This window comes from Hyperolius riggenbachi, chromosome 2 (assembly GCF_040937935.1).
Source record: "Hyperolius riggenbachi isolate aHypRig1 chromosome 2, aHypRig1.pri, whole genome shotgun sequence".
NCBI lineage: Eukaryota > Metazoa > Chordata > Amphibia > Anura > Hyperoliidae > Hyperolius > Hyperolius riggenbachi.
The window spans coordinates 103085837-103099979 of NC_090647.1; the positions used below are offsets into that span (position 1 = coordinate 103085837).

The window sequence follows — 14143 nt, forward strand, 5'->3', positions numbered from 1 at the left end:
CATACCTCTTTTAGAGGTGATAGGTTTTTTTTTTTTTTAGTTGTCCTAAAGAACTTTTGGCGTGTGACCACCCAGTTCCTGTCAAACCTGGAAAACCGAGCGGGGACGGTTAATTTCCTGCCTGCTCTGAGGGTGGTTGCAAGGCTTTGCAGCCCACCTTTGTGAGTATATACATCCTTAGCAATTTTCCTGAATTACACATTTCTGCACCATTGGGTTCCTGGTCTCCTTCTGTCTTTTAGAGGAACCTGGAGTTGTTACAATCACAGAAACCATCGACATAAGCGATTTGTGTTTTCAATAAAATGCCATTGAAAGGAAAACTTAAGAACCGTAAAATGCACAGTGGTCAGTCTGCAGCAATACAGTACAGTCTATCAATGCAGCTCCAAATGGCAACCATGCACAAGCCAAGTCACAGATGATAGGCCGTTCCCTGAGTTCAGCAAGTGAGCACAGACTGTATCTAAGCTAGATGAAATACACAGCGCTCACTGTAGCAAATTTTTCTCAAATGCCTTCTTAAAGTGAACCTGACATCTATTTAAAATAAAAAAGCCTTCCCGTTCCTCCTACGGTCCCCTTATTCCAGCACGGTCTCCCCAGTTAGCTCTCTTCTGCCATGGGAGGCATCGGAAGTCTTCAGAAGCCTGAATGCTCACGAAGACAAGCGGCTCTGTAGTGAGTGATCGCGCTCTCTTGCGCATCCACAGTATGGAGCGCCCGTCTTCCGAAAGACTTCAGAAACCTCCCGTGTTGGTAGATTTGAGCGCGGGACACAGCGCTGGAAAGCGGGGACTGTTAGAGGAACAGAAAGGCTCCATAGGACTCAGAGCCTTCCCCATCCTTGGATATCTGTTTTTGTTTTTTAATCTTAGTCTTCGAGTTTGCTTTAATTTAGCTAGCTAAGCACATGCTTGCAAGAGAGTCAGAAGCATTTATGTATTTAGTAAGTGTTGGTGCAGACTTGTTTCATGTCCCTGAACATTCTGCTTTATTATAGGCTCTATGAATGTAACGTGAGCTGTAGATGCGACCGAACGATGTGTCAGAACCGGGTTGTGCAGCAAGGCCTTCAGGTGAGGCTTCAGGTGTACAAAACCAAAGAGAAAGGCTGGGGAGTGCGCTGCCTGGATGATCTGGATGAAGGCACCTTTGTGTGCATCTATGCAGGTAAGTTCCATCTATACAATCAGAATAAGAATCCATTTTATTTGGCCAAATAAGTTTGCGCTTTCAAGGAATTTGACTTAGCAGTTGCTTAACAGACACAGACAAAAATAATACAAAGACACACATTGTAGGTAATTGCAATTCAAGGACAGTATATAAGTTAAAGGAACGCTGTTGATAAACATGGTTGTGTTTTTTTTTTTGTTTTTTTTTTGGGGGGGGGGGGGTTGTTTTTTTCATTTGAGACCGGAATAGTTTGGGAAGTGCTGTTAAGTACGGGTGTATACTTTTGCTTATCTTTGTTTACTGTTATCAAATTCTTTTCACAATTACTCACAGCATCTGAGGCCGAATCTGACGGGACTACTCATTCATGAAGGGAGGGGGATTCCCTCACACTGCATCTGTTAAGCCTGTGTATGAGAGAAAGCTCTCACTGCCTGTGTCTGACTGAGCTGTCAGCAGAGAGCAAAAGAAATGTAACTTGTTTGTAATTGTATGTGAAACCTGACACTCCTTTTCATATGCAGTCTGACAAGCAAAGAACAGTGTAATATTGAAGCAAACCTTTGCAAATGAAATATTCCAACTTAACTAAAATCTACACCCAATGAATTAAAGCTTTTGCCTTGGATATTTATCATAAAAAGTAGGAAAATGTTTACAAAGCTACTTCGACATTATTTGTACATTGTCCTTTTAGAACACTTGGTTTGATATTGTTCCTTTAAAGAGGTAGCAACCCGGGTGAGAAGTGTTCATTTTCAGTTCGATGCTGTAAGGCTTTCCAGTCCTGGCAGCTCTAGCGTGCTTCTGCAATAAGCATGGCTACTGCCTGAGGGAAGCTGTTCATGTGCCTGGAAGTTTTTGTTGCAACTGACTGCTATCTTACTCTGAAGGCATAAGTTGGAAGCTTGAGTGAGCAGGGTGAGAGGTGTCTGAGGCAATCTTAGCTTCTTTTTCAGCACCAGAACCTTTAGTCTGGTTGCAGAAAGAGAGCGGCTACTATTAGCTCTGCGTAAAGGAGTGTCTGAGTCTCTGTGTAAAGAGAGAAAATTTTGAAGTAGATAAGCAGCACTTCCCTAATCTTTTAACATGTATGAAGCAAGAATGTGTGGTCCTTTATCAGATCCAGATCAGTCTCTTGCTTGAGGTTAGCTTAAAGTAGAGCTGAACCAAGTAAAAATATTATTTAAAAAACACATGGTTTACCCACAAATGAATATTACATATTTACCTCACGGTCCGTTCCTGTCAGAAGCTCTGCATTTTCTTCCAACAACGATTCCTTCCTTTTCTGACTAGATCTACTCAGACTTGTCTCTCCAGAAGCTGGAGGCCCTTTTTCACTTTATCCGTTTCTGTCAGTTATAACTGAAAGGACAACTGATGTCCAGGTTTTCCTAAGGGCCTATTTCCACTGCACGCAAATTGGATGCAGAAAAACTGACTCCAATAAATGCCTATGTGAAAATCTGCATCAGAGAAACTGCGTTTAGTGGAAACGGGCCCATAGGCTTTCATTGGAGTCAGTTTTTCTGCATCCAATCTGTGTGCAGTGGAAACGGGCCCTAATGGCTCAAGCAATATTACTGGTTACTGCTGACCTGGAAGCTGTTGCGGAGTCATCTCCATTTTTAAAATGGAGGACGTGGAATTTTACAGATCACAATGAATAACAGATGAGGGCTGAGGAGAAAGAGATTGATGAGTAGATTAAGCAGGCGGTAAGTATGATGTGTGTATGTTTATTTTGACTAATTTTTCAATTCAGGTTTGCTTCAAATGAGTACTGCCTGAAATGTCATTAGACTGGGCATTCATGTGGGAAACCATCTAATTTCTTACCTGGCTTGGCAGTTGGATGGCATGCACACGCTACCTTATGTCGACCTCCGGGGGTTTAGGGCAGGATGACTGTATGATCAGTGCTATGGCACTGAGTTCCATCTCTGCAGCCTTTTTTATTGCACAAATGGATGGCAAACAGCCTTTTAGCTATGAAAAACCAATGCTGGGGACAGTAAAGCCTTGTGCACATGCAAGACTCGGCTCCACTGAGGTGGCCAGATATGGCCATCTCTGCTTAGAATCTAGTTTGTGTACAGCTGCCATGACACATCGCCAAAAGATCCGAAGTGCCAGATCAAGACTGACGAGCACAATGTTCTCTTTCTACCACCCAGCTGAAGCCTGGGCTGTAACCTAGCAACACATGTGTACAGTACTCTGCCTTGATCTGTGAACCTAAGGATTGAGTCCTAAACCCTGTGTATATGCACCTTGTTCTAGGCTAAAGCGGAACTAATCACCACTAGCCCAGTGTTGTTACATTTAGGGTCCTTTCGCACTGTGCTCAATGCATTTAAATACCATTGCAGAGCTGGTGAAAACTCTAGCATGATATGCAGTTATGCAGTGAAGCCTACAGAACAGTGAAAGCATGCTTCACTGCCACTGTAATTACACAGGTTACCCAATTAACGCTGGTAATGCTGTGCATTACTCTGTCGGAATTAAACACGCCACACTTCGTGTGAAATACCCACAGGTATCATTGCACCACGTTGGGATGTGAAGATATTGTCTGTTGTGACACAATGGACATTTGTAAAAGGGCCCTTGGACTAAAAAAGCTCTGGTGGCGAATGGTTACCCCAATCAGTGATCACTACACCCATATATACAGTGGGTAGCAAAAGTATTCGGCCCCCTTGAAGTTTTCCACATTTTGTCACATTACTGCCACAAACCTGAATCTATTTTATTGGAATGCCACGTGAAAGACCAATACAAAGTGGTGTACATGTGAGAAGTGGATCGAAAATCATACATGATTTTAAACATTTTTTACAAATAAATAACTGCAAAGTGGGGTGTGCGTAATTATTGGCCCCCCTGGGTCAATACTTTGTAGAACCACCTTTTGCTGCAATTACAGCTGCCAGTCCTTTAGGGTATGTCTCTACCAGCTTTGCACATCTAGAGACTGAAATCCTTGCTAATTCTTATTTGCAAAACAGCTCCAGCTCAGTCAGATTAGATGGACAGCGTTTGTGAACAGAAGTTTTCAGATCTTGCTACAGATTCTCGATTGGATTTAGATCTGGACTTTGACTGAGCCATTCTAACACATGGATATGTTCTGTTTTAAACCATTCCATTGTTGCCCTGGCTTTATGTTTAGGGTCATTGTCCTGCTGGAAGGTGAACCTCCGCCCCAGTCTCAAGTCTTTTGCAGTCTTCAAGAGGTTTGCACACCCCCCCCCCCCCCCCCCCCCGAGCATCCATTTTGGTCTCATCTTACCAGAGCACCTTCTTCCACATGGTTGCTGTGTCCCCCATATGGCTTGTGGCAAACTGCAAACGGGGCTTCTTATGCTTTCTGTTAACAATGCCTTTCTTCTTGCCACTCTTCCATAAAGGCCAACTTTGTACAGTGCATGACTAATAGTTGTCCTATGGACAGAGTCTCCCACCTGAGCTGTAGATCTCTGCAGCTCGTCCAGAGTCACCATGGGCCTCTTCACTGCATTTCTGATCAGGATCAGCGCTCTCCTTGTTCGGCCTGTAAGTTTAGGTGGATGGCCTTGTCTTGGTAGGTTTACAGTTGTGCCATACTCATTCCATTTCTGAATGATCGCTTGAACAGTGCTCCTTGGGATGTTCAAGGCTTTGGAAATCCTTTTGTAGCCTAAGCCTGCTTTAAAGTTCTCAATAACTTGATCCCTGACCTGTCTTGTGTGTTCTTTAGACTTCACGGTGTTATTGCTCCCAATATTCTCTTAGACAACCGCTGAGGCCCTCACAGAGCAGCTGTATTTGTACTGACATTATATTACACACAGGTGCACTCTATTTAGTCATTAGCACTCATCAGGCAATGTCTATAGGCAACTGACTGCACTGAGATCAAAGGGGGCTGAATAATTATGCACACACCACTTTGTAGTTATTTATTTGTAAAAAAAAAATGTTTGGAATCCTGTATGATTTTCGTTCCACTTCTCATGTGTACACCACTTTGTGTTGGTCTTTCATGTGGAATTCCAATAAAATTGATTCATGTTTGTGGCAGTAATATGACAAAATGTGGAAAACTTCAAGGGGGCCGAATACTTTTGCAACCTACTGTATATTTAATCAAACTCTGGGAGATACCCAACAAACAAAGGAAAAATTTTCCCTCTTGAAAATGATCCTTATTGGAGATAAATTGCATCACCCAGGGGAAAAAAAATATGCATCTACAATGCTCCGACTAAATCTTTATTACTCCGAGGGTTAATACATTGTACAAAATAATGTACTAATCCTAGGCTGCCATATTTAGTTCCTTTTAAACAATACCAGTTGCCTGGCAGTCCTGCTGATCTTTCTTAGTCCTAGGGTTGGTTCACACTTGCATACAATACAATAACATTTCTATAGCGCTTTTCTCCCATAGGACTCAAAGCGCTTAGGCTCTCTCAGATTCAGTAATTAGTAGGATGAAGTATTCACACAACAAAAGTTATATTTCTGCAAACGCCAGACTGAACAGGTGGGTTTTCAGTCTGGATTTAAACACGTCCAGGGATGGGGCTGTCCTGATCTGTTGAGGTAAGGAGTTCCAAAACGTAGGGGCAGCATGACAGGCTCTGGGACCAAAAGTTTCCAAGTGGACTCTGGGTATGACTAGATTATTAGAACCTGTGGATCTGAGAATGCGGGGATTGCTACGCAGCTGTAACATATCTTTCATGTATCCAGGGCCTAGATTATTCAGGGATTTGAATGTCAGTAGGCCGATCTTGAATAGGACCCTCCATTCTATAGGTAGCCAGTGAAGGGAATGCAGGACTGGCGTTATGTGGCAGTGACGGGGTTGGTTGGTTAGCAGTCTGGCAGCAGTATTCTGTATCAGCTGTAGGCGGTACAAGACCTTTTTTGGAAGGCCAGTGTAGAGAGCATTGCAGTAGTCCAGTCGGGATGTGATGAAGGCGTGGACTAAGGTTGGCAGATATTCTGGGGGTATGAGGTGCTTGATTTTTGCAATGTTCTTCAGGTGAAAATAGGATGATTTCACCACAGCAGAGATTTGAGTTCTGAAGTTTAAATCCCTATCAATTAGAACTCCCAGGCTACGCACATGATCAGAGCTGCGTAGATCCATGCCTCCTATTCCCAGTGGTGAAGACTGCAAGTTAAGTTGTTTTGTTATCATGCTCTGCCCTCCAATCAGAAGGACTTCAGTTTTGTCTGCATTTAGTTTCAGCCAGTTGTCATTCATCCATTGCTGTAGTTTACGTAAGCAGGCGTTTATAGTTAGAGTTGGGTCTGTCACACCAGGCTTGAAGGAAAGATATAGTTGGGTGTCGTCTGCATAGCAGTGGTATGTCAGGCCATGTTTTTGGATTAGTTTCCCCAACGGTAGCATGTAAATCGTGAAAAGCAGGGGAGAGAGGATTGAGCCCTGGGGCACCCCATACTTAAGTGTTACAGGGGTGGACAGGAAGGGCCCCATAGACACTTTGTGGGTTCTGCCACTCAAGAAGGATTGGAACCACTGAAGTACTATGCCATCAATGCCGCAGTATTCCTGTAGCCTGTTTATCAAGATGTCATGGTCAACTGTGTCAAAGGCTGCATAAAGGTCTAGCAGTATGAGGATCGAGCACTCTCCTCTGTCTCTTGCCATGAGCAGGTGGTTGCATATTTGGATGAGGGCAGTTTCAGTGCTGTGGTGTTTCCTGAAGCCAGACTGGAATGGGTCATAACTGTTATTTTGTAGGATTCTGGCTTCTAGCTGGAGGTATACAGCTTTTTCAATTAGCTTTCCCAGAAAGGGGAGGTTAGAGACAGGTCTGTAGCTGGTCATTGCATCTGGGTCCAGGGAGGGTTTTTTGAGGAGAGGCCTGATGATTGCTTCCTTCAGTAAAGCAGGAAATATCCCTGATTGTAAGGAACAGTTAACAATTTTGAGGAATACCGGTACGAACAGGTCGGGGCAGTTCAACATGAACTGTGTTGGGCCAGGATCCAGGTCACAGGTAGTTAGGCGGACGTGAAGGAGGATGCTTGATGTGACTTCATCAATTTCTTTGAAGTTTGACCAAGGTGTTACGTTGTCTCTGCTAATGGTCTTCGGCGCTATATTAGGCTCAGATGCTGTAAGTTGGATGGCGGACCTTATAGCAGAGACTTTGTCTGTGAAGAAATGGGCAAATTGGTCACAAATTGGCCACAGAGGTCCTTTGAAGACTCGATATTAAGTTTTTGACATGCCGGGTTGCAGAGTTTTTCCACTGTGCGGAACAGTTGGGCTGGTTTGTTAACTGCATTTGCAATCTCTTGTGATAGAAAGGATGATTTTTTTTTCCCGTGATTACCTTTTGGTAGCTCTTCAAGTGAAAGATTAAGGCATGTTTGTCTTCTGGGGACTGAGATTTGCGCCACAGCCTCTCAAGTTTTCGGCCTTGTCTTTTCAGCTCTTTTATAGCGTTATCAAACCACTGTGCATGATGGTGTGGAGTAAGATATTTGGTGCGCAGAGGAGCAATGGTCTCAAAGGTGGAGGACACACATTTGTTGTATTTAAACACCAGAGTATCAGGGTCCAAGCTGGAGTCAGTCAATTCATCAAAGCTAAGGTTATCTCGGATATGTTGAGGTGTTAGCCCTTTTAAGCGGCGATATTTTATTTGATTCTTGACCTGGTGTTTGACGGCTGGTATTAAGAGGGAGAAGTGGATAGTGTGATGGTCTGACCAGGCAACAGGATTAATTTCCACATTGGCTATTGACAGTCCAGTATGGAATATAAGGTCCAGAGTGTGACCTTTCCTGTGAGTAGCAGAGCTGATTGATTGGAGGAAGCCCAGTTCATGTAAGGCACGAGGTAGCTGTATACAGTTCTGTGTGCTGCGAAACGCAAGACTGAATGCAGAGTCCGGATTTGGCAAGTTTTCCTGGACTGGACGTGAAAATGTGTCCAATGAAAGCCTATGAGAGCAGACACTGTCCATTCTCACTAGGCCAGTTGCCGTATCCGGGACACCCGTTTCGCTCACACTCCTTCGCTGCCGTAACGTCATACCCGCGTGTCCCGCCATCAATCGCCACTACTCGGTCCCTGCAAAACAGCCCGGTGGCCAGAGGATCTCCATTAGGCTGCAAAAGACCAATGGGGATCCTCAGCAACCGGGAGAATTCTCATTGGTTCACGTTGAACCAATGAAAATTCTCGGTTGCTAGGGAGAATTGGCCTGCTGCAGCCTATGGAGAGCTGCATGCATCTGCTTGCTTCTAGGCTGCTGAAGGGACCGAGCAGCGGCTGTGGCGAGTGGCGGGAGAGGAGAGCAGCGATGCGCATGAGCTGACACTTACAGATGCGGAAAGGTCAGGTACTTTGCTGGATGCAGAACGGACGGCCGCCTCGTGGATGTGTTTATCGGTTCCATTCTGCATCCACTCCGTTGGGAACCAAACCTAAACCACACACCTGAAACTAGCATGCAGCTAATCCTGTTAGATTTGTCATAGATATCTAATCTGAATGCTTTTGCAGGATCTATGGCTTAAAGTGTTAGAGGCAGAGTTTGAGTTTCACCCATTTCACCTTTTTAAACTTTTGAGGACCGCCAATATTAAATCCTATGCTGCACTTGTGGCTGTTCTAGCCTAATGCGGGATAGGATTTACGCTGCGCGCTGTTTCCGTTCATGACGCGATCATGCGCACCCGTGAGGAGAGATTAAGCTGTCATGACAGCTGACATTTCCCTTCAGTGACCAGGAGCCATCGTGTATGGATCCTGGTCATCTGATCACTACGATCGCCGGCAGATCGTAGTGATCGCCATAAGAACTGCAGCAGTAGATGGGAAAGAAGATGATCCACTCACCTTCCTGGCGTTCCCCCGGCGAACGGCGCTCCCCTCCGCTCTGGCCGGCATCCCCGCTCGCTGTGACGTAAGTCCCGGGTCGTGGCTTGATGACGTCATCAAGCCGCGACTCGGGACTTAGCGGCAGTACGAGCGGGGATGCGGGTGAGAGCGGAGGTGTCCACAGCAGCTCATCGCTGGAGCCTGGGAGGTGAGTAAAGGCTGCCAGCTACAGGGGGAACACCTGCCCACACTTAGGACACCATGCCCAGCAAGCCCTAACAAGGGATCCGGCTGCATGACTGCACCCCCCCCCCCCCCCCCATGCAAAAACACATGGTCCTTAAAGGGGCCCTACAGCGAAAAACTGTAAAATGTAACGTGCAAACATATACAAATAAGAAGTAAATTTATTTTTTTCAGAGTAAAATGAGCCATAAATCACTTTTCTCCTATGTTGCTGTCACTTACAGTAGGCAGTAGAAATCTGACAGAAGTGACAGGTTTTGGACTAGTCCATCTCTTCATACAGGATTCTCAGCAAGGCTCTTATTCTTTATAAAGATATTCCCGAAAAAGGATTTAAACAATGATGCTGGCCAGCTTCCCTGCTCTCTACACAGTTTTTTGGCAGTTGGACAGAGCAACTGCCATTCACCCAGTGCTTTTGAAAATAAATATATCCCTGAGAATCCCCTATAAAGAGATGGACTAGCCCAATACCCGTCACTTCTGTCAGATTTCTACTACCTACTGTAAGTGACAGCAACATAGGAGAAAAGTAATTTATGGCTAATTTTACTCTGGAAAAAATATACTTCTATTTGTATATGTTTGCACATATTTTAAATTTTACAGTTTTTCGCTGTTGTGTCCCTTTAAGGCGTTAGGCGGCCGGCCCGAAAGGGTTAAAGCATACCTGAAATTACCTGTTGAGATAAACTTACACACATTTAGTACTAGCCCTACTGAGAAATTATCTGAAGGCCCTTTCTGTTTTCCAGAACCAGAAGCGTTAAAGTGAGATAAGGTAGATAAGGTTTTAGGTTAGGAAATTTCAAAGGGTCATTGCTTCTCATTCTCTTTGAGCCCATCGAGGCAGAGTGTGGATTCTAGACGGCAAATGTGACAGTCTGACGCAATCTTAAAATTAAGCCATTAAGCTCCAAATAAATATGGGACTCATTTCTGTGTTATTAATGTTTTCACGTTGATACTACACATGCAGTTAACTCATGAGTTTATTTTCACCTTAAAGAGGCACTGAAGCAAAAAATGAGATAGATATATATATATATATATATATATATATATATATATATATATATATATATATATATATATATATATATATATATATATATATATATATATATATATATATATATATATATATATATATATATATATATATAATGAATTGGTTGTATAGTACAGATAATTACTAGAACATTAGAAGCAAAGAAAATATTCTCATTTTTATTTTCAGCTATATAGTTTTTTTTATAACCTTGCATCATTCTCTAATATTTGCAGTTTATACACTACTCAGCATTCTAAATGATTTTACAGAGCAGGCCAGCGAACTTTTGACCTGTCCTCTAGCAGAGAAAAAGAAACTACTGTGACTGACATTTGCAATGAGCTTCAGAAGAGATGCTGTCTGCGACTTTAAAAGTCGTGTAGCTCAATGGCTGTTTTGTATAGATGACAACTGGAGTTTCTCTTAACTCTTCCTGTACTGGAAATATTAGGCTTATGTCTCTGCTCCTAATGTTTTATTTCTTAGCTGTACTACACATACAAATCGTTATATCATAATTTATTTTTATTTTTTGCTTCAGTGTCTCTTTAACCACTTGAGGACCGCGGGCTTTACCCCCCTTAAGGACCAGCCCCTTTTTTTTCCATTCAAACCACTACAGCTTTCACGGTTTATTGCTCGCTCATACAACCTACCACCTAAATGAATTTTGGCTCCTTTTTCTTGTCACTAATAAAGCTTTCTTTTGGTGCTATTTGATTGCTGCTGCGATTTTTACTTTTTATTATATTCATCAAAAAACACTTGATTTTTGGGAAAAAAAATGATTTTTTTTAACTTTCTGTGCTGATATTTTTCAAATAAAGTAAAATTTCTGTATACATGCAGCACAAAAAATGTGGACAAACATGTTTTTGATAAAAAAAAACAAAAAAAAACCATTCAGCCTATATTTATTGGTTTGGGTAAAAGTTATAACGTTTACAAACTATGGTGCAAAAAGTGAATTTTCCCATTTTGTAGCATCTATGACTTTTCTGACCACCTGTCATGTTTCATGAGGGGCTAGAATTCCAGGATAGTATAAATACCCCCCAAATGACCCCATTTTGGAAAGAAGACATCCCAAAGTATTCACTGAGAGGCATAGTGAGTTCATAGAAGATGATATTATTTTTTGTCACAAGTTAGCGGAAAATGACAGTTTGTGACAAAAAAAAATGAAATCTGCCACGGACTCACCATGCCCCTCTCTGAATACCTTGAAGTGTCTACTTTCCAAAATGGGGTCATTTGTGGGATGTGTTTACTGTCCTGGCATTTTGGGGGTGCAAATTTGTAAGCACCCCTGTAAAGCCTAAAGGTGCTCATTGGACTTTGGGCCCCTTAGCGCAGTTAGGCTGCAAAAAAGTGCCACACATGTGGTATTGCCGTACTCAGGAGAAATAGTATAATGTGTTTTGGGGTGTATTTTTACACATACCCATGCTGGGTGGGAGAAATATCTCTGTAAATGACCATTGTTTGATTTTTATTTTTATTTTTACACACAATTGTCCATTTACAGAGATATTTCTCCCACTCAGCATGGGTATGTGTAAAAATACACCCCAAAACACATTATACTATTTCTCCTGAGTACGGCAATACCACATGTGCGGCACTTTTTTGCACCCTAACTGCGCTAAGGGGCCCAAAGTCCAATGAGTACCTTTAGGATTTCACAGGTCATTTTGCGACATTTGGTTTCAAGACTACTCCTCACGGTTTAGGGCCCCTAAAATGCCAGGGCAGTATAGGAACCCCACTAATGACCCCATTTTAGAAAGAAGACACCCCAAGGAATTCCGTTAGGAGTATGGCGAGTTCATAGAAGATATAAAATATACACATATACATACAGATACACATTTTATTATTTCCATTTACAATAAGATGCATGAAGGTAGTTTTCTGTGCAAGGAATGGAATTCGGCTGCCATCTAGTGGATGAATCTGTAACTGCTGAACCAGAAGAAAAGGCTAAAGAACACCACCTGTACTAAGAATACTCAAGCAGCTCGGGGTGACCCAAAACTACTAGGAAAGTATAGGGAACTAAAAGAGACCAAAAAGCCCTCCTAGTAACACTTACAGTATAAAGAAAGTTGTCATAGCTCTTTGAACCATTTACATTTCTGATTACCGTTTACACTTCTAATATCAGGACAGTCGTGAATAGATTGTGCTTACTGTTCAATAGATAAAGTAATAAGTGGGATGCCAGTTGCCTGGCAGTCCTGCTGATCTCTTTGGCTGCAGTAAGTAATGTCTGAACCACACCACACCTGAAACAAGCATGAGGCTAATCCAGTCACACTTCAGTCACAAACCCCTGATCCCCCACCTCTTGTTTCCTCTGTATTCCTTTAGATTGTAAGCCTGCAGGGGCATTGCTCTCTTACCCTTTTGTGTCTTGGAATTTTCTATTCATTTGTTCATCATGTTGCTTTCATCACTGTTATTACTATGTGGATCAATTCTGGATTATGTACCAATGTCTCTTTTGCATACACCATTGTCTGTATTATTATGTATGCCGGAGCGCTGTAATAACATGGCAGGAGATTTGGGTGCAGCCGGCACCACCATAGACCATAATAGGAATTACGGCTATAGCGGCGCACAGTGAGTAAGAAGACTGAGCTGACGTTACTTTTAAAACACAGTAATACGGCCGCCAGCAATAGCTGGAAGCCGAATTACATCATTCCCTACCATCCACGTGGACCTGGAGGGGGAATAGTAATTAACGCCGCCGGGACTTGTGCAGCAGCAGGATAAGCCATATATCGGCTGTAACCTGCACCCAAGTCTCCCAGCAGCGAGATCACAGAGGCGCTGTATGCCAGGTTTTTTTCTTACTCTGTATCATGTGTAAATACAATACCAATCCATTTAGACTTTGTCTGTGGTCCCACCCCCTTTTTTTTTTTATCTCTGTAAGGGTTAATAATCCAGGGAACATCATCTTGTTGCTTTATAAATCAATCATAATAAATCTAAGAAGTTTTGAATAAATATGATGCCATTTCTATAACAGTATTAATAATTCTACATGCTTGTTCAAGGTCTTTAGCTAAAATGTTTAGAAGCAGATGATCAGCAGCGCAGCTGGGTAATTTGCATTGTTTAACCTCCCTGGCCTTGTGATGATTTCCAGATTTATGCTCTAAAAGGCGTACAATTTTTTTCACAAGCTTTTAGACCCTAAAAACAAGGAGAAAAAAAAACATACCACAGAGAGATCTGCAGATTACCACTCTGAGCTGCTGATTTCTGTCCTGAGCCTGACTCGGGATTACCGCTAAGGAAATATATGTCAGCCTCCATGACACTCTCACTTCAGGTGTGCTTTAAATCCTTGAGGCATTTCTCCAAAAAGAATACACAAACCTGAGGAGAGGCAAATGCTCACTCCTTAGCAACACTTGCTATTGTGAAATGGTCTGCAGGGTAAAATTTGACAGAAATTTAAAGGATAACTGAAGTGAGAGGGATATGGAGGCTGCCATATTTATTTACTTTTGGAAGCCCTGCTGTTTGGTTGCAGTAATGTCTGAATCACACAAGAAACATGCATGCGGCTAATCCACACAGATCTGACAATGTCAGAAACTCCTGATCTGCTGCATGCTTGTTCAGGGTCTATGGCTAAGGGGCAGAGGATCAGCAAGATAGCCAGGCAACTCATATTGCTTAAAAGGAAATATGTTGGTCTCCATATCCCTCTCGCTTCTGTTGTCCTTTAAAGGACAAGTGTGCTTAGGCCTGCAGTACCAGATCTAGCACATGCTGAACAG

General features: G+C 42.7%; 1 protein-coding gene across 2 annotated transcripts in view; it reads left to right on the forward strand.

Annotated features, from left to right (window-relative positions):
* Positions 1–14143, forward strand: part of SETDB2 (SET domain bifurcated histone lysine methyltransferase 2) — a 73989-nt gene that overhangs the window by 38116 nt on the left and 21730 nt on the right. For both annotated transcript variants that reach the window (XM_068267135.1, XM_068267136.1), the window contains exon 8: positions 1004–1173. In XM_068267135.1, coding sequence (XP_068123236.1) covers positions 1004–1173 — 170 coding nt within the window. The remainder of the gene's footprint in view (positions 1–1003; positions 1174–14143) is intronic.